This window comes from Spinacia oleracea, chromosome 4, assembly GCF_020520425.1.
Source record: "Spinacia oleracea cultivar Varoflay chromosome 4, BTI_SOV_V1, whole genome shotgun sequence".
In the NCBI taxonomy this organism is placed as follows: domain Eukaryota; kingdom Viridiplantae; phylum Streptophyta; class Magnoliopsida; order Caryophyllales; family Amaranthaceae; genus Spinacia; species Spinacia oleracea.
The window spans coordinates 183,761,911-183,783,364 of record NC_079490.1 but is presented as its reverse complement, the minus strand read 5'-3'; the positions used below and the strand labels follow the sequence as shown (position 1 = coordinate 183,783,364).

General features: G+C 35.6%; 2 protein-coding genes across 2 annotated transcripts; one reads left to right on the top strand and one right to left on the bottom strand.

Annotated features, from left to right (window-relative positions):
* Positions 1 to 2,255: 2,255 nt before the first annotated feature.
* Positions 2,256 to 3,813, top strand: LOC110775565 (pentatricopeptide repeat-containing protein At3g14580, mitochondrial). Its single transcript, XM_021980176.2, has one exon. It carries the CDS (start codon positions 2,294 to 2,296, stop codon positions 3,494 to 3,496), a length of 1,203 nt encoding a protein of 400 aa, XP_021835868.2. The 5' UTR covers positions 2,256 to 2,293; the 3' UTR covers positions 3,497 to 3,813.
* A 783-nt stretch (positions 3,814 to 4,596) lies between these two features.
* On the bottom strand, positions 4,597 to 16,252 carry LOC110775568 (C2 domain-containing protein At1g53590). The gene is made up of 12 exons (XM_021980179.2): positions 15,755 to 16,252; positions 15,400 to 15,474; positions 15,069 to 15,212; positions 14,101 to 14,196; positions 13,883 to 14,014; positions 9,370 to 9,522; positions 9,233 to 9,274; positions 9,078 to 9,126; positions 7,349 to 7,441; positions 7,079 to 7,265; positions 5,909 to 6,032; positions 4,597 to 5,796 (listed from the first exon to the last, which is right to left on the bottom strand). The coding sequence occupies exons 1-12, from the start codon at positions 15,878 to 15,880 to the stop codon at positions 4,876 to 4,878; spliced, it is 2,142 nt and encodes a 713-aa protein (XP_021835871.1). The 5' UTR covers positions 15,881 to 16,252; the 3' UTR covers positions 4,597 to 4,875.
* Between the last annotated feature and the right edge of the window lie 5,202 nt (positions 16,253 to 21,454).

The window sequence follows — 21,454 nt, the reverse complement described above, 5'->3', positions numbered from 1 at the left end:
ATACCGGCTATCAAAAATTGTATGCAAAGATTTTTCATTGGATTACAAATAATAATCGACCTAAGGAACGTTCTTACATATCCGTACTCAGTATATGACACAAACTCTAAACGAAACTTGATAGTACTTACAATTAGTCATTATTTATGTTATAAGAGAGGCAAACCAAAGAGCGACATTTGTCATCTCTGCATCGATCTGCCTATCTTTTAGTATAGTAGGGAGTATATTCATTAAAATTAAGAAATTTATTGACATGAGTAAATAAGTAATTCGTAGTATAATCGATTATTGACATAAGTAATTAGAAGATTTTAGATTTTTAGGTAACATATATATTAAGTATATTAATTATTTTTATCATAGGTTAGTTATCAATAATATAAAAGAGGCAAATCAGAGCGGCATTTGTCAGCGGGTACATCAATTTGCCTCTCTTTTAACATAGTATTCCGTATACAGACGTTTGTTAAAAATCAACTAAAATATACTCCCTCCGTATTTTTTTAAGAGATACACTTGGCCGGGCACGGGTATTAAGAAGAATAATTGAATGAAATAAAATAATAAAGCAAGTGGGGTTGGATAGATATTTTAATAATTAAATATGTGGGGACCATGTCATTTTGGTGGGTGGAGGGTGGGGTGGGTTTATGAAAATATTTGTTTAATAGGATGGTGGATGATATGGTATATTAGATGTATTATTTAATTAGATGGTGGGGTTGATAAGTTACTAAAAATGGCAAGTGTATCTCTTAAAAAAATACGGAGAGAGTAAGTCAATTGTTTAGCCTAAAATATTTGGAGGAGCTTTTAGAAGTAGAGAGTACTACGTAATCGCGCACCATTTTTCTTGTTTACTACTTCTTCCATTTTTTTAAAAGTAGAGAGGACTACGTAGTCGCGCACCTCCACTCAAGAACACTACACAACCTCTGCGCCTATCCGCCCTCTTCTCTACGCCCCTCCTCCTCGATTCTCCTCCCGCCGCCAGCGCCGCTTCTCCTCCCGCCGTCCAGCGCAGCTTCTCATCCCGTCTCCCAACGCAGCTTCTCCTCCCGCCTCCCAGCGCAGCTTCTCCTCCCGTCGCCCAGCGCCCTCCTGCTGCACAGCCACGATTCTCCCATGCCGTCCAGCGCCAGTTCTCCTCCTGCCGCCCAGCCACGATTTTCCCCTACCGCCCAACGTCGCTTCTCCTCGATTCTCCCGTCCAACCTCCGTCCAACCTCTGTCACAAACTCCTGATGATAATTTTCTAATTTTTTATATTTAGTTTGACAAATTTTCATATTTTTTACAAATTTTCAGATTTCATTTAATAAAGATGATAATTTTTCTTTTTAGAATTTACATATTTTTTTGGGGAAAAAATCAAAAGAATCAACCACTAAGAAAAATGAAAATCTGATTTTTAGTTTTGGTAAAAAATATTTTTAAAAATTTCTGAAATAATAAAATTAATTTCAATCAAATAAATAAAAAGAATAAAGGAAAAGAAAAAATATTTAAGGCAAAAAGAAAAGGAGAAAGTAAAAACAATTGAGTTAGGATTTATTTGACTACTAGATTAGGTCCCGTGCATGCATGGATATTCTTAAATTATTTGACCAGTTCTAGTAGTACTTGACTGAAAAATTTCTCTAAAAATATTACATCATAAATAAATATTTAACATACTTATTTAATCATCTACTCCGTACTAAAATATTTTTCCTACTAAATATTACGGAGTACATATTTTAAATGTTTGATAAGTTAATTTGACCAAAATATTCGATATACTAACATATTTGATCAAAATATTAAGTAAATCCATTATTATTATAACGATTTGATTAAAATATTACCAAAAGTTATTTTTAGCAAATTATTTTGTGGCACGTAATTATTATTCATAATCTATATTCAAATATTGAGTTTCCATATATAAACAGTTAATAAAAAAGATAGAAAACTAAACTAAAATAAAATAAAATAAAGATGAGATTTTTTTGAAAATATTTTTTGGCGGGAAAATTTTGCACCAGGAAGTGACATTTGTCATTCCTGGTGTCTGTTTTAGTATAATGTAATAAATAATAGATGGTGATACTCACCTCTTATACCGAGCCGGACTTACAATAAGGTCCTTATGTGTCGGGTCAATTTGGTGTCACGTGTCGTGCTAGCCCAGTCCGGCCCATGCCCATCTCTCGGCACAATCAACATGGCCTGGGGATAGTTTGGACTATGATTATCATTTAGCTCACATTCGTCATTTTGCAACTTCTTACTCGTGAAAGCATTCGGAATGAAAGCCTTTCGCTGCGCCAGCACTTCCCAAAATCTACTTCAATCAACAATTCTTAGACAATTATTTAACCAACGATTAATACATAAACATGCTTCATCAACCCCATTATCATCTTCGTGTTCATCTGATCAATCCTGTAGTAGCATACAAAAGCTGTTTCACAAGGATTGGTTATCCCCAAATGAAGTTGCTAAAATCTTCACTACATTAGAGCCCAATTCAGTTCTTCCTATATTTGATCACATATCCAAGCGCAAAGATTATAAACCCAATGAATCCCTTTTTACTGTGATCGTCGCCAAGCTCGGCGAAGCGAAAAACTTTGCTGCCATTGATGATATTCTGAAGATGATCAAAACCCAGAAAAATTGCCACATTTCTGATGAGTTTTTCTACAATGTAATCAAGGTTTATGGTAATTTGGGTGGTTTGAATAAAAGGGTAATCGAAACCCTTTACGATATGCCTGAGTATAATTGTTGGCCTTCGACGAAAACCTTCAACTTTGTGCTGAATTATCTTGTATGTTCGAAGCAGTTTGATATGATATACGAGGTTTTTCTGGGTGCTACTAAGCTTGGGGTTGAGATTGATGCTTGTACGCTTAATATTTTGATTAAAGGGTTGTGTAAATGTGGGCGGTTGGAGGATGCATACCAAGTGCTCGACGAATTTCCTAAACAAAAGTGTAAACCAAATAAGATGACTTTTTCCACTATAATGCATTGTATGTGTGAAAAGGGTATGGTGGATGAGGCATTTGGGTTGATTAAGAGGATGGAAAAGGAAAGGGTTTCGCCGGATGCGGTCACATTTAACATTTTGGTATCAGGATTGCAAAAACAAGGGAGGATTGAGGAATCAATGGAGTTATTAGATAGAATGAGGCTCATGGGTTGTGAACCTAATAAAGGAACTTATCAAGAGGTTTTGTATGGATTGCTGAAATCAAAGAGATATGTTGTTGCCAAAAAGTTTGTACATATGATGAGGTATAAGGCCTTGATTCCAAGCTTTTTGTCTTACAAGTTGTTGGTGTTGGGACTATGTGAAGAGAATATGCTAAGAGATGTTGATTGGGTCTTGAAGAGTATGGTTTCAGTAGGGTTCGTACCGAGGATGGGGATGTGGAGAAGTGTTGTTAAGAAGAATTTTCCTAATGCTCCTGAAGTTTCTCTTAATGAAATTTTAGAGGATTAGCAATTTGATTGTGTCCTAAAGATTATCGCTGCAGTGGTTTGGTCTATAAAATTGTCAAACTTAAAACACGAAACTCAGTGGTCTAATGCAAAAGAACAAAAATACCCAAAGAGGTTGGGAATACAACTGTTCCAAGGTACATTTCTTGCATATACCTAGGTGGCTGGGTGTACTTTCTACTGTTGTTTGGATGGTGGATGTATTGACTATGTTCAATGTTGGGTACATGAGACGTCTAAAAAATTGTCGTATGAAAAATTATGTACCATCCATTTTGGGAATGTTTTTCATTATGTTATGCTATCATGTACTCCCTCCGTTCCGGAATACTCGACCCGGTTTGACCGGCATAGAGTTTAAGGTACTTGAATTGACTTATTTAATTTAATAGGTAGTACTCTCTCTGTCCCATAATATAGTGCCCGTTTGACCAAAATCACGGTTATTAAGGTAAAGTATAACATTGATAATAAAAACAATAATTATTTGTTCTTTCAAGATAAAGTACATGTTAGTTGGCTTTTATGGAGAGAGAAATTAGAGATTAAAGGTGTGTACATAATAAATAGGCCTAAAAAAGACAAAAATCAAGCACATGGGTTGAATAAAAGTCAAAAAATACAATTTTCAAAGTAAAAATTAATGGTTTAAAATAGAAATAGGCACATCATTTAGGGACACCATTTTAGAAAAACAAGCACTATATTATGGGACGGAGGGAGTAGTTGATAGTGGGTATTATTTTAATGTAGTTAGTGGGAAATGTGTTAAGAGGTGGGGTTGGGGGAGAGTAGGGGTTGAATTTTTAATTATTTTTTGTATGGAGTAGGGGATAAGTGGGTTAATAGGGGTGGAGTGAGAAATAATATAATATTGTTAGAATGTTTTCATTTTTAGAAACAGGTCAAGTATTAAGGGACGGCCCGATAAGGAAAACATGTCAAGTATTCCGGAACGGAAGGAGTATGGAGGAGTATAGTTCAAGTACCATACGTATCCAAAGATTAGTTTCAAAACATCAAAAACCTGCTACTCCGTAATCCGTATACTGTGTTCCTGTTGAGCATGATTAATGTTCTTGAAAATGCACAACTTGAAAAAAAAAAAAAAAAAAAAAAAAGGTCTTTGTCTTTCTTTACGTAAAGCGACGTGGAATCTAAAAACATTCTCAATTTCTAGGAATACAATATTCAAAAAAAAAAAAAAAAGGAAGTATATTTTGTAATCACTAGAATATGGACAATAAGCCTGATCTAAATCTTTATACAAGTTGTATACATTGCGAAATTGAAAAGAAAAAAAGAAGCATAGATATTCTCAGATAGATAGTCTGATGTACAAACTTCAAGAGATGAAATGAAAATGGTTGGGTTTTGGTTTCAAGGATTTGCTACCGACAACAGTTGATCTCCTTGAGAGGCAGTGATAATATTGTCAGTACTATTCCGGGCAGGAATATCAAGGCTAGGCTTAATTGGATCATTCGTGTGAATATCTGCCTCGTCAGTACCATTAGTTGATATCAAGGTTGAAGAAACTGGAATTCCAGTAGACGAGAATGAGTCTTCATCAGAAGAATCAGACTCAAAAGGAACCTCAGTAGTATCTTTCTTTTTCTTGGATCCTTTCCTTGAAAATGATTGTTTTAAATGGCGTGCTGAATTTCTAGCAGTCTTTAAAATGTTCTTAGCCCTGTCTTTCACATCGAGCTTGTTTGAACCCTCCGCTCCACTTCCCTCGTTACTTGACCCTCCAACTTTTCCATCACCGGAAAGAGGTCCAGAAAGGTCATTATCCACTACAAGGTTAACTCCAACCGTTTTAATGTGAGCGGCTTGGACATTAGCATGCGGTGATAGATCAGCAGCAACCTCACAGCTCTTCGTTTCATCTTCATTCTCGTGATTTCTATGGAATACCTTGTCCAAGCCCCTTTGAATAATATTACCTCGCTTTATTTTCTGGTCTTCCTTACTTTCATCACCACTAGTACTACTATTACTACTGTCGATTAGCACAGATGATTTTGGTGTCTCCACTGAGAGGATCTCGGTATCATTTTGTCTGCTCTTTCCTTTCCTAGGTTCCCATGTCTGAGAAACTTCTCTTCCAGGATGATGGACCCACATTCCAGTTTCCTTCTGTCCCTCAACATCAATTGGTTCAAATGTATCAGCAAATTGTTGCGGATTTGCAGTCAAGATAGGTCTTTGTTTCCCGCCCTCTTCATTCTCAACTGATGCTGGTTTCTTTGACACAGACTTCACTTCTTCAGCTTTCTGCTCACTCTGCTCCTTACCCTGGCAGCATTCTTATTAGATGAAAACCTAGTGTATTATTCCAATTTTATTCACAATAAAATGACTCCATACACTAAAAACCCAATAAACCCAATGAACACAATCAAACTACCTTTCCCATTGCCTCAACAACCGTTATAGCTAGATGCAATCTTCCAATTTTGACATTCTCAAGAGGCAGCCACATGTCGTGCCTATAGCCATCCCTGAGCTCGTTGATGTTTACTGAACAATTTCTGTCATAAACACAAGGGTGACCATGTCATTTTGCATACTCAAGACAAAACCATATCGCCAAAAGTGCACAAACATGTATGATTAGTTCAACAAGCATATTTAAATCAGTTTATATTCAATGGCAGAAATATGACTTTTTTGTCACTACTAAAAGCTCATTTTGATTCAGGCCAAAATATAAATTATTATCATCTATGGCCTCTAAAGACAAAACTGGGTCGGGGGACTGTGGAGACTGGAGAGGGGTTGGATATGACAAACTTAACCCAGAAAAGAAGGGATTAACCGCCAATCCTATATGTGACAACGTACAATCAACAAGAAGCAAAAACAACTTAAGTGAGCCATTTTTATTTATTTCATTGTCATCCAAAAGCTAAAGAATAATCTATTGCCCCATAGGAAAAGGCCGGAATTCGCTGATTCATGCATGAGAAGAAAAACTGCAATTGCTTTTCTTTTGGGTTCTTCTCGTGTCTTCATCTCACTGACGGTACATATACAAATGAATATGCTAACGTATATGAATGTACAAAAGTAGTGAAAGCTTATACAAGAGAATTTAACTGCTTCTGTAGCTACTGACAATAAAAATCATACTAAAAAAGGCCAAATCTCCTAATTTATTACTTTCATAACCACCACCTGACCTTTATTTTACTAGTTTATGACCTATCCTCTCAAACTTTATGCTACTCTTAATACAACGGGCAGACAGAAAAATAAAAAAGCACCAGTCAAGATGATAATGATATTATCTGGCAACCATACATGTGTCAAAAAGACAATTATAAGTTCAGATCTCATATTTCTTCGACTAAAATCACACACAAGAACTTCAAAGTTCAAAACATTCAAAAGGCCAAATAACATTTTGAGTAATGAAATGAATATATAACATGACTAGGCTGGTCAAACTGGGTGTATGGGTGTACCGCAAGGAGTAAACATGAAAAATCAATCAATGCACAATTCAATCATTTACACTAGCTGGATCACCAGTATACTAATTTAAAACAGGCCACATAAGAGCTTGAGGACTAACCCAATAACATCATCCGCCGAGAAATGGTCCTTGTCAAGAACTTCAATTGCTAGCACATTTTGTCCCTCCCATGAACAAATAGGAACCTTGAACTCCTCTTGCCATTTTGGAGTCAATGTCTTCCTCTGTACTTGAGTCCTAAACCTGTACTGACCAAGATGTCCTTTCACATAAGGATCAGACAAACCTGAAGAATTACCAAAAGTTGCAAGTTATAAACACTTCACAAACTCAATGTCCAAGAAAGTAAAAGGGAAAATAGGCACTGACCATTGAGGTCTGATGCCTTCAGTTCCACCGCTTCGATAACTTCCACATTTGCATAAGCAAGAGGTTCTTTCACATCCACGGAGAACCAATTTTCTGTTTCATCATAGACAAAATACCTTCTTCATTATTCATAGAGATATAGAGTTTACAAAATTCAACACACCCCACATTCCACAACCACGGTGACCCTGTTTTTCTAATTTTCCTCTAACCCTTTATCCAGCACAATTTACCCACAATCTTGAGTTCCTGATTGCGAGGCTCAACTATTCAAGGTATATTTCTTACTTTATTTATCCAATTTTGACCTTTTTCCCCCTACATTTGGCTGCAAATTTTTCTTTTTACATCCCAATCGGGGAGAAATGCTGACAGATCGGTCAAATCTCCATGAATTGATGTGTGATTATTCACAAACCATATTGCTTATTTTACGCTCCTCTTTCTCAAGTCCTATGTTATTTAACCCTACATCAACGGCCTGATATGATGAATTAAAAGGCTCACCAAATGCATATATGAAAGCTAAACGTTGGAAGTTCCTATTTCCTACGTTTACGGTAATTTAAAAGGACCAAGACATCAATATTAATATCTCTCCACTTCATATTGTGTAGAAGCGAAAAGGAAAGAATGTATAAGGACATTTCTATTTAGCATTCTTATTACGTAAAGCAGATGTAACTTCACCGCACAAAAAGGAATACTTCGCATCCAAACAAACATAATAGTGCAAATTGAGAAGTTATTTTTAAAATCTAGTTGCCTCTACGCCATTGTAGTTGTTAGAAACTATTATTCCTTCTGCCCCGTACTCCCATATTATTTTTCATTGAGGGAGAGAACGTAATTTAGGAATGAATTTCAGGTGGGTTATAAAGAGAAAAAGTAAAAGAAAGTGGGATAGGACATCGAAAAGATATGGCAATATTTATTTGAAAAGTGAAGTGTGCAACGGATTGGGATGTCCATTTTAGGGAAGTATGCACTGATGTGAGACTACGGGAGATAATAAGGTAAAGAATCTTGATCGATAAAAAACATATAAAAGAAAATCAGAAAATGAATCCTGCAGACCAAGAACTAAGGAGTTCCAAGATAGCTAATCAATAACCGTAACAGAACTCATTGCTCTGCGAATGAGTTCTCCAAATTCCCAAATCCCAGATATAAGAACAGAGTTGGCCTCCCCAACCATAAATCCAGCACTAAAGATAATTTTACAAAATAAGTGCTCCCCTGCACAAACTTTTTGCACAAAAAACCATACATGACCAGGGGAAGAAGTGACAAGATCAGAAAATAATAAAATAGCTCCCTTGCCCAGCAACCCCTATGAGCAGTTGACCCCATGACCTTGAAAGTGGAAAGAAAAAAGGTGCACATACAAGCAGTAAGCATCAAGAACTTCAACCTTAGGCCTGTACACATATTTCAACTAATGAAATGATCCCTTTTCCTCGTTCCTACCCATGAAAACAGGGATCATCTTATAAATTTACTGGTTAATTTACTAACTTCCTTATAAATAATTAATAAAAACCACTCTTTCCCTAAATGATCTGCTACCAATCCTCTTACTACCTCCAAATGGTTAATGATAAGAGTTATCTAACTAAATTACTAAATAACAAAAAAAAAAAAAAAACAGGAAGGAACCAATTCTATTAACAGACCAATATGGCACTATGTATGAGGTACTGCAGAGAAGTAATGCTGAATAACTTACCAGGTTCAGGTGAAACAAATTTCTCCATGTCAACAACCAGCATATTGGGCTGCCAAATTATGTACACGTAAATTTTAGTAAAACTCAAATGAAAAATGCAATAATTTTCTAGTAAATGATGTGTACGCGTACAAGAGAAGAATTGTAAGAATTACCTCAACAAGAGTCTCCTCAAAGGCAACAGCCAACAGTTTATCCTAAGCCGCAGGAATTTATCATGAAGCAGTGTTCATATGAGACAACAATACTTGAGCAAACTGACAGAAACACAACTAATGCAAAAAAGATTTACCAGCCAGCCAGCAATTCCAGGTATTTCTGTTACATCAAGACCATGGTTAAAGAGCGGTTTGACAGTCATCTGAAAGTATGGAGGTTCAGCAAAACATACACGCAACCGTCCTATGAATGGCCAAGAGCGTAGAAATTTCACGCCAATCAGTACCTACAAGCAATCAATTAGGAAAAAGGGAGTTGTAAATGTCAACTGTGGATTTAATCTACACAATCCTCTGATGTAGTTTATCCACAAAAAGTCAAACTTGAGAAAATTAACCATCATTGAACATGAATAAGATTCGGGCCTTTCCACAGGTTTATAAATGAAAGGAGCCAGCAAAAAGAACACAAAGTACCCTATTTTTCAAGTAGCTTATACAGTTTTAATCAGGTCAAAACATATTAAAGGCAAAAAACTGTGTCCCAAGAAATATTTAAAAATAACTTTTAGAGGTTGAGATTGTTTTGGAAAGGTTAAAAAGTTGTAGCTTTTGAAATAGAATATGGTTATGCATTTTACAATGAACCACCTAGTTTTATAAAAATTGCAAGTATTTGTTAAAGAAACATCTAACATCTACTGCAAATAACTACTCAAATACTATGACAGAAAACAACTAATTTTTTCAAACATGCACCTTATCTCATCTCTAATTATCAAACATAATTGAATCCCGGTTCAAGGAAAAAGAACATTAGTTCCTCAGACCTCCTTGATTTTGAATTATTTCTTTCTAAGCTTTGTATTACGAAAGAAAGGTTTAGATAAGAATTTTAGTGATCAGCAATTCTAATTCTACTAAGAGAACATATACCAAGTCAAACAAGTCAGTTTACAAGAACTCAAAATCATTTGAACCACGCCTTTTTTCTCATCATGTCCTTTGGTCTCCAACAGTTTGTAACAGTTAATAATTCCTCATTCTTTCGCCTACTATGGGAATTTGGGATAACACGGAGCGATGACTTGACCGAAATAAGCTATATAATGCTTACTCCATTGCCATAAATAATACAAAGGAAATAAGTTGGGCACCGTAACAACTAACAACTTGACACCGTTAAATGTTCTTAACTACCAATAAATGGACTAAGTCAAATTCCTTTATGCCTTATCAAACTGAATACACGTCTGCTTTAGTTGTGAAATGGCAGACTTCAATTTTGTTTCAGATCAAAGTTTCAAGGGAAACAACTCCCCTTTTTGTAGGTGGGTAAACCTGATTATATCTGATTCAAAAATATTTCAGAACAAGTATCTCCTGAAAAAACCTCCTGTCAGATCCTCTATTCCACCCTAGACAGGATCATGGGAGCCTCACCACAGGCATTACAATAATATTCATAATGTTCATGCATGGTTTGCAATAAATAGTAGCACCACCCACAGTGATTTAAGGACCTTTTTCATTCTCACACACAGTGATACTTCATAAGATATCATCGCAACAAGGGCCTGTCTTGTTGGCTAGTGGTGTCATTACTTCAAAGCCAGCAACAAAAAAGGTCTCACATAGTCATATGTAGGGATTCCACCAGATCAACTCTTTTGTTTCAACCAACAATTAAAGCACCCTTCAATGAATTGTCCAGCGGTCCAACTATATACGAAGTATATCTCATGAATACAACTTTAGACCATCTATGATCTATACCATTCCCCGACTCTTTGCCATAGCATCCCCCCACCCAACAAACACAACACACACAAAATGTCTGAAAGCAGTTTTGAATACGAAGTTTCATATATCATCAGCACATGCAAAGCAACACAAACACTGAAACTGATTCTCCTCAACACATGCATCAAACATACTATCACAGTAAACTAAAACTCCTCACTTCTGGATTATTCAAGCACTCTAAGCTTTTAGCTAGTCTTTTAGTTTCTCAAGGGATTGCTTGAAGAGGAACACACTTTTAATTCTCAAACCAGATCTTTCTCTGGTCTGTTACTGAGCAGCATGGCGGTCGCCGGTCTCTGATCTGTGTCACTTACAGTATACATCATTTCCCAGCAGCACGTAATCCCGTTATTTGAAATTGTTCCACCATCTTGAATATCATACAGATATTGAACGATCCAATAAAAATACCATTCAGCCCAATAAATGCAACCTATACTTGCAAAATAACCAAGACCCAATAACTGAAACAATAAAATAAAGTTATTATACTAACTTGGGAATCAACTCCAGTATCACAGGTATAGATTTGAACTTAAGTGCGGTGATGTTTATGCAAGGTTGATCTTGAATGGTGAACATACTTTAATGCCAATTTACAAGAATAAAGGAGCAACACAAGGGTATTGAAACTATATACGCAAACATATTATGTATCCAAGGGTATTGAAAGGGTAATTAAGCATTGTCCGTGGAAACAATTGTTATTTGTTAGTGTCTGATTTAAGAGTTAGATTATGCCCTGGAGATTAACTACACACGCCATTCACATTTAAGACATCTCTAAGAGCAATATCGTAAAAAGAAGAAGAAAATTTACATGAGTTTATCGATATTGAGAGATCTTATGACTACTAAAGGTATATTGGTACTTTGGTAGCATTAACAAAGGAGCGGTCTTGCAAAGCTATCTATAAAACTACAGATATCGCAAACATATCAGCATAACTATGTATAAAGATTCAAGAGCAAGGGTTTATAATGTATACAGGAGTGTAAGAAAAATTCCCCTTTACAATTGGGTAACACCAAAAATCTCTACAAAGTCCTTTCCCTTTTGCACCAGTCATCAACTAGTCGACAAAATTATACCAGTTGTGGTGTTATGATGTATGATGAAATAGTGTTCTAGTGGATTAATCCAAATATGTGGGAATGATAAATATGTGGGAATGATAAGCTAGAACTTAACGGATAAGAGTTGAAAGAAACTCTGAATTAAGACTGAGTTGAAGTAAAATTAAAAATATATGGAGTATGTATTTCCATGTAAGAGGACCCCAGTAAAGATATCATGAAACTAGATAGGGGATGGGGGGGGGGGGGGGGGGAGTACCTAGGAATGAGTGTTATATGTATTTGAGGCCTTGGGATCTATCAAAACACCAATTAAGATGTTTGGCAAGGATTCTCTCTCAATACCTCAATTAGGAAGGAGGATCAGGAATGTATAACTAAAATGTTCCTTACAAGTGAAAGGAAATTCTTATGGACTGTTGTCCACACAACTTTACTCTACATCCCTACGGGTTCAATTGTCAGGATTTCAAGAAATATCATTTTCAAAAGATGAATTTGGTAAAGTTAGGTATATTGAGGCAGATGTTTGGTAGGAAAAGAAATATAATCCAGAATGAGGTATCACTACTGAAAACTGCGAAAAAGAGAGTTGACTGCAATTATTTTTCCAAGTTGAACACTACATTTAGAGGAACCGGTCGGCAGAAGGGAGAGCTGAAATAATAGTCATTTAAAAAAAGTTGGGCGATGAAGGGGTCAAAGACATAAAACGATTTGGTCTAACTGGTCATATTGCATGATTGCATCAGAAAAGGGTGAGCGGTAGAGAAGGATCTACATGAGGGATAAAAACAGATGTCATCTTGGTTCAGGTGTAGACAGACCCTTCTTTATTAAGGCTCAAATATTTTGGTGGTTGTATAGTCAGTTTGAATGATAGGTCTCACAACATCGGCTTTATAAAAAGGACTTCAAAAAAGGTATGTCAATATGGCTATGGGTTAAACTCTTAGTCTCCAAGTAGCTTTTTAGGTCACCATATCCCTATGTACTACAAGTATGTCATTACTCAAGTTTCAAAGGAAATTATAAAATTTGGTGTGACTTGTCTCTAAACAAGGTGTAGGAAATTAACCCAATATGGTGATGGGTTCTGAATAGTCCGGAGTCCAGATATTAATGTTCACAAGTTTGTGCAGCAAAGATTCCCAAAAGCTATGGACTTTAATAATCGGTCCATGTTGCAAAGCTTCAACCTTTTGCTGCATGTAAACTTTGATGATTTCCATAAGATTCGGCAACTTAGCTATGGTATTATTAGTAAATACTTTCTGCACCATTGTAAATGATATGCTTAAGATTCAGAGCTTAAGTTTAGTCTGAGAGAAATAGGTTATGGGATTATATTGTTAACAACAGTTTCGATCAAGGGCGAGTTCTCTTCACCTTATTGACTTATTTCAAGACAAATGAAATTCAGATAAGATAAGTTCAGACAAATAAAATTAAAATAAAATAAGTTCAGACAAATAAAATTAAAATAAAATAAGTTCAGACATACCCACAACTTCAGACAAAATAAGTTTAGAGAAGTCAAAATAAGTTGTGAAATTGGGACGTGGTTTTTCCGCAATAAAGTATTTTTATGCATTTTGATAATATTGTGATTATCTTACTATTCCCATACTTGGTCTTCAAACCATCCGAACATATGTCTCTTAGTCGTGTGAGACAACTCCACCAATGTCTGGCAGGCTGCCAAAATTCTTTACCATAAATGCCAATTTAAGATCAGCACATGAAAAGATGTAGTGTGCATACCTTCCCTTCAACATGCAAGCCAGTTAAGTGCATCTTTGCAGCGATTCCAAATCCAAGTCTCTTCCTCAGTTTCGCGGAAAGAATTGCACTCATATCATCTGCTGTCAAGAAATTCAAGCCGAGCTCCAAAACCTAAATATAAAGAATAGTCATGTCTTTTCGTTTCCAAATAAAGATGCAAGCCTTCATTATTTTCAAACAGAGACTAGCAAACATACCAAATGGTCATCTTCGGTAGAGTCACGAAGAACACGAAGATCAGTGAACAAAGGAGGGGTCCTTCCCAAGTAAAGATGTTGAACTGAGGCCCGTTTCTAGGATTAACAAGATTCATCAGTAAAATAAAACTAGCAATAAACATTCATCTACTGAAATTGGGGTAAACAATTTAAACTATATGTTTAACAGGCTGCGTAGGCCTCTAATAAAGTGTCATTGAACTACTGAAGAGAGAACAAAGAGATCTTCCGCCCTTGACCCATTTTTCTTCGTTTAATAGCATAATAATATTGCGATTATTGCCTCTTATGACTTCTGCCTAAACAAACTGATTTAACTGCATTACAAACAAAGTTCAAAGATGCTGAGAAATAAAAATCTTATAACTTGGCTACATGGTATCTCTAAGAAGAAAATATTAGTAGTAATCAGAGTGCATGTGAAGCTTCAACACAGAATTTACCATGTTATTACTTATAAAGATTTCAGGCAATCAAAGAACAAATCTAATCTTTGATAATTATTCAAATTCCAAATCTATGATGCTGACTGAAACAGATTCATTATGCATGAGAATCTGCAATTAGATCTGGTACAATTAACTTGACATATGAGATGCAAACAATTCAATTGCAAAGGATAGGTATCATTCTAGTCTACTAGATAATTACTATACACTACATATATAATTTCCTAGTTCCTACAGTACTCAGAACTTCAACCTATCCAAATGTATCTACAGTTTATTAACTAATAATAAGTGATTGCGTCCCCCATTTAAACAATTATCCGATTCTTCCTTGACTCAACAAGTGACCCAGTGCCCTGATCCCACAACTGGGCAGATTGGGGTTCATATGTATGCAATCTCACTATGAACAAGTTAATAATCATAGCTAGATGCTTGAACAAGCAAAATATTGTCATGATCAAGAATCCAAAAATTAAAGGAAAAATTGAATCATACTACAGTCCATGGTTTGTACTTCTGTAGGAACCAGGGTATAATAGGAAGAAAAATCCTCTGGGAGATAATCGGCTCGAGACAAATAGGCCACATTTTGTCAACAGCATGATTCAGCCACCTTACAGTCTCAGAATCTGTGAGTATCTGAACAAACAACAGACAAATACCCAATTAAAATTCAACCCACTTTAATCACATTCTCAACATCTAAAAATGGCATGCAAAATTCTAAAGGTAAACACAAAAGTGGCTTTGTATAAATTATTAATCAACAAAAACTAGATACAGTGTACAAAAAGGTAAGCATTAGACAAAAAAGAACAATGAATACCCGTCTTTGATTGGCTGCTTTCCTTTCATCAAATTGCAACTTTCTCCTCAATCTCATAGTATACCTTTCATTAACCTAATCCCACAACAAAAGGCCAAAACTTAGCAATTATCCAACATCTTCTGTACTTTAAAAACCAAAATTATAATCTCAATAAGTAAATCCTTAAACATGAAATTTAACGCAATTAGTAAGCAATTGGGAAGAACATGATCATCCAAAAAAACCCACAAAACCCCCCCAATAAGTAAACAACTGATGACAACATGATCCTAAAGAAAATATCCAATTAATACCCAAAAGTCCCCTATAAAAAAAATCATGTAAATTAAAAAGGGGAAGAAATGATCCAAACCTGATACAAGTAAATCAAAGAGATGAAATAAAGAACAGGGTGGCAAAAACCGTAGGAATTAAGCACCCATAGCAAAACCAGCACAATGCCCAAATGATGAATAATTGAAATCTCTGTTATCACCATTTTCTCTTCTTTTTTTTTTTTGAGTAATATCAAAAAAACCCAGTTAAAATTACCCTTGATTAACAACAAAAAACAGGATCATGTAATTAAATTAAATAATTGAAAGGGGTGATATTGATTTGAGTAAAGGGAACTTTGAATGCTGAGTGTGGGTCAAACGATGGCTTCATTGGGGATGTAGAATTTCAACGAAATGACAAACCGACAAAATGTTTGGTATTTTTTTAAAATAAAAGGAAAAAATTGTAACTGCAGCTAGCTAATGAAACATTTTGAAGAAGAACGGATCGATGAAGAAGAAGGTAGTCCGTATTTGGTCGTTTTGCAGGCAGCTGGCTTGAATTCGGGGTTCTGGTCTTCCTAGACATTGGACACGTAATCAGGTGCGTGACTAGGATATATAGACTAGTGGAGTACGTGATAAAGACTCAAATGTTATCTTCTTTACAATTTTTTTTTAAAACAGAAAGATACAATAAAAGTTAGGATAGTCTTCTCTCAAGACTGTATCCTAACTTATCTAAAGTTAAAAAATAAGAAAATTTACTATCTATGTATGGGTCAACTTCTTGATGCTTTCTTCTTTACAATTGAAGCCTTGAAGGAACCTTGTGAGTTGTGACTACTCACCCAGACCAGAAAAATCGACCGAAATTAACCGATATTCGAATTGTATATATTCAAGAAATATTCAGCCCAAAATCGACCCGAATTGATTCGTTGTTGGCCCGAAATAAGATTTGACATGTGGGCTTGGCGCTTGCGATAACTAGCAACCCGAGGAGACCCGTAACCCGATTTGCACGCGATAATTTTTAACCAAATCGAAACCGCATCCAATCCAATAGCAATCCGAAAAATCAGATAACAACCGCAATCAACCCGACCGGTAACGCCCGATTTCCAATTTAACCAGAACCGGGTCTATCCGAAATCTAAATTCAACTGAATTGTTGTCAATCCAACCCGATTAAATCCGATATCTGAAAATAACCCAACTCGAGTTAACCCGAAACAAAAGTCGTCCCAGTTAAAAAAAAACCCCGATATGATTTTACCCGAATCCTATCAATTATTCGTCATTAATCTAACTCAAGTTAACCGAATTGAACTATTAACTATGTAAATCCAACTCGATACATGAAGATTTATTCTATGTTTTATTTTATATAAAATAGGAAATTTAGTGAAACACTACCTTTAAGTTTGGTGGTTTTGTGAATTGCTACCTTTTAAAAAGGAAATTATATTTTACTACCTTATAAGTTTGGTTTGTTTGACTAACACTACCATTTGCCGTTTTTTGTTAATGTTTTACGTCTTTGGACTCCACTACAACGGTTATTTAAAATGGCAAATGCACAAAATGACAAATGAACAGAGATATTTAAAAGAATAGAAGAAATACACGACGGAAAACATTAACGAAAAACGTCAAATGGTAGTGTTAGTCAAACAAACCAAACTTATAAGGTAGTTAAATTAAAAAAAGTTTTTATAAGGTAGCAATTCACAAAACCACCAAACTTAAAGGTAGTGTTTCACAAAATTTCCTATAAAATAATTTGGAAACAAAGTAATATAAGTTTCAAAAATCATTATATGGCATGAAGTTATAGAATAATAAAGTGATCTGACTTTATCGTGAACTCGAGAGTCACTCGATTAATAGAACATAAGATTACAAACTTAACTCGAACTAAACTTGAATCGCAAACCCAATCCAATCGGTAATTGATTCGAATACAAGGTACGTCTTATCCGAACTTGATCCGAACCCGAGACTCACCGACCCATAATTGACCAGAACCTGAGACTTAATTAGTCGATTCGGACATGACCCATACCCGAAGTAAAACGATCAAATTGTATCTGAATATGACATATACACGAACCAAAACCGTCATAAACTAGAACCAGTTCCAACCGAACCAGAGATTGAACCGAACCAAAGTTACCAGATCCGAAATTGAGTTCAATCCGATACAATTTATGACTCGACCTCACCCGAAGCAAAGTTATCCTAACCGATCCGAATTGACCAGAACAGAAATATTGACCCAACATTATCCGATTTCAAGTGATCCGAACCGTTTATAACCGATCCAATGACCCGATTTAACAACCCTAATTGTGAGATCCATGTGTGAGTTACTACGTAATCGAGTTTCGGTTTGGTTAGAGTCGGGTCTAGTTGAGTTTTTTTTTTTGAGGGAATCATTAGCCCGATATATATTAATGTAAATCAATTTTTGCCAAAGTTATAAGACTTTGGGGGAAAGTGTCCATCTAAATAAGTTCAGAACTACCCTTTATATATGTCCCATCTCGCCACAAGATGAGACCGTATTCCTCCCGACCCTTTTTGTAACACCTCGTATTTTTAAAATAATTATAAAAATATTTAATTATATTTATAAATCGTTTTATTATTTTATAAATTAAAGTCGCATTTAATTATTTATTTAAATAAATTTTATTAATTAAAAATATTTATTATAGTGAGAAAACGAATTTATTTTAATTGGGGAATTTAATTGGGTTTTGAAAAGCAAAACGATTTGTATTATTCTAGCCCAATCCAGTTTCTATTGCGAGCTCAATCAAGCAAAGCAAGCCCAATTCTTTTGATGAAGCCCATCTTTAATGTTTCCTAATCCTAGCCCAACTAGGAAGTGAAACCTATAAATACCCTCCCATGTTTCATTAAATCCCAACTTTCGTAATTTTCACAAACTATCAAATTCTCTCCCTCACTTTTCTCTCTCCTCCAACCGACTCCCTCTTTCTTTGCGTCGAGCACCCACTCCCAGCCAAGGTCGTTGCCCGCGTCCCATCTCACCGCGGCGCTGCTTCTCTCTCTCGTCGATGCCCCTGCCCCGTCGCTTTTCCCCTGCCTTGCTTCCTCGCCAGCGTTGCTCGCACGAAGCCACACCACAACAACCGCAGACGCGCAACACTGATGTTGTCGTGCTCTGTTCTTGCTCATCCCCTTTTACCGGTGACGACCCACCTTGACCGTTGATGTGTAGGCCGGTATGCTTTCTCTTCTTCCTAATCTATCTCTATTTAAATTATGTTTTTAAATTATGATTATTTACTCCCTCCGTCCCAGATTAGTTGTTACACTTTCCTTTTTCGTTCGTACCAAATTAATTGTTACACTTCTAAATTAGGAATGACCCCACAATTATTATATTGTCTCTCTCTTCCCACTAAATTATTTTGGTTCCCACTACCTCTCTCAATAAATTAAAAAAATATCCCACTAACTCCTATCACATTATTTTTTCAATAAAATATCAATTGATAACCAAACAACCACGAATCACCTAAAACTTTGTGCAGACTGCAGAGGTAAGTGTAACGAGTAATTTGGGACGGATGGAGTATTATGATTGTTGTTTTACATTGTATTTAGGATTGCTTATGAACACCAAAGTTTAGGATTTTGATGATTAGATTATGGAGGATGATTTTAATTATAGTAGTAATAATTTTCAGATTTGAAATAAATATTAAAGCTTCAATTTTATGAGTTTAATTGTGTTTAATGATGAATTAGAGTTAGAATTTTGATTAAACTCGTATGATTAATTGATTAGCATAATTAGATGTCAATTTTAATTATGATAATCAATAGTAATTTCCAGATGAATTTTAAATGCATGAAATTAATTAGATTTCATGCTAGGGTTTTAAACTATTAATTAGAATTATTATTTTTATTATTAACAATTAATTTATAATTAATTCAAGTGATTAAAAATTAAATAAAGTTGCTGGAAATTTAATGAACATGATTAAATTTAACTTATTCTTATATAGGAGGCAATTTCTAGCTTAATTGAAAGTGAATTACAAAGTGACCCATTTTCTTAGATATTCAAGGTACATACAAGTCTAGGCTGAGCCAATTTAATCATGTGGATACATATTTTTTTTTATTGTTGTGATTCATGTTTACTTGGATTATTGATTCATGTTTGATTATGTGAGCAACATGTTATTGTTGATTATGTTTGTTGAATTAAATAGCAAGCATGTTGTCCAAGTATGTTTATGCATGTATGGTTTATTCGCATGCAAGGAAGTTATTTAAGCTATTGTACGTAAGGTCTAGCATTTTATGAGACAAGTCATTCGTGCCATGTTGCACCATTTAGCAAACCACATGGGCCGTCCGTGTAGGGTATGCATGTTTAGTAAACCACATATGGAGGGTATACTCAGTAGTTAGTAAACGGCATGTGTAGGGTATACTTTTGAGTCATGTTTAGTAAACCACATATGGAGGTTATGCTTCTTTCCAATTTGTAATTTTTGTTATGTGTTTTCCTGTTTCACGTCTTTCTTGTTGTCATTTTTTTCCTACAGAGAATACACCAATAGAGATATATACTAGGCTGCTTTCATGTTTGACATAGTTCATTCATATAGTGAAAGTGAAAATCTATTCAAGGTACACATTTGTGGAAATATATTTAAATTAACGATCTCTATAGATATTAGATATGTTAACGTTGTTTTTTCTATAGTTTTTTCTGCAGGATTTTAAGACAAATAAACCTTAATGGACTTGAAGTTTTAACTTGTTGGGCTCAATAAGTTACATTTTGGACTTTGTATTCTCATAAATTATATTACTTTGGTGGTAAAAAAATATTGTTATTAGTTTTTAAGACATTTACGTATAATTGTTAGAGTTATCTACCATTGTGAAGGAAATAATGCCCTTGGTCCAAGTATGCATTCTATGTTAAGTCTAATAAATGCGGTTCAGTATTAATTAACAAGTTAATAATTCAGTGAGATCAAGTGAGCTGAATGCCTAGCTAGAGGCCGCTTCAGTTCAAGTGGAATTAATGATATTAATCCACAGCTTACTCTTGACTGAACCCGTAGGGTCACACAAATAGTACGTAAACGGATCAAGTATTTAATGGCATTAAATACTCCATCTATGAATATTCGGAACCGACGGATCTTGGTTTCAGTGGGAGCTAAGATCGTCACAGGCAAGAAATGAATACTCCGGAAACGATGATATTGCCGGAAACGGAAATATGGATCGTATCGGAAATATGAATATTATCCAAGTCGTAGATGTTGCCGGAAACGGAAACATGGTACGTATCGGAAAATATTATTGGAAATGGAAATATTACCAGAATCGGAAATATTACCGGAAACGGAAATATTAAATATTTGTTCGAAACGGAAATTAATTCCGGAATCGGAAATATTAAATATTGTTCGTATCGGAAATAGATTCCGGAAATGGAAATTTAATCGGAAGCGTATCGTACGAATTAGCATCGGACGAGGCTTGCCGGACGAAGGCCCAGCACGAAGCCGGGGCCATCGCCCAGCAAGCATGCGCGCCACAAGCCCAGCCAAGGCAGCGCCCAGGCCTACCGCAAGGCAGGCCCAGCGCGCGCCAAGGGCCACGGCTGCGTGGGCCGTGATGCGCGGGCTGCTGCTCGCACGCGCATGGGCAGCCCTTGTGGCTGCCGTGTGTGTGTGAGTTTGTGCTCATGCGTGATTCCTGAATCTGCAAGAGTCAGTGTATGA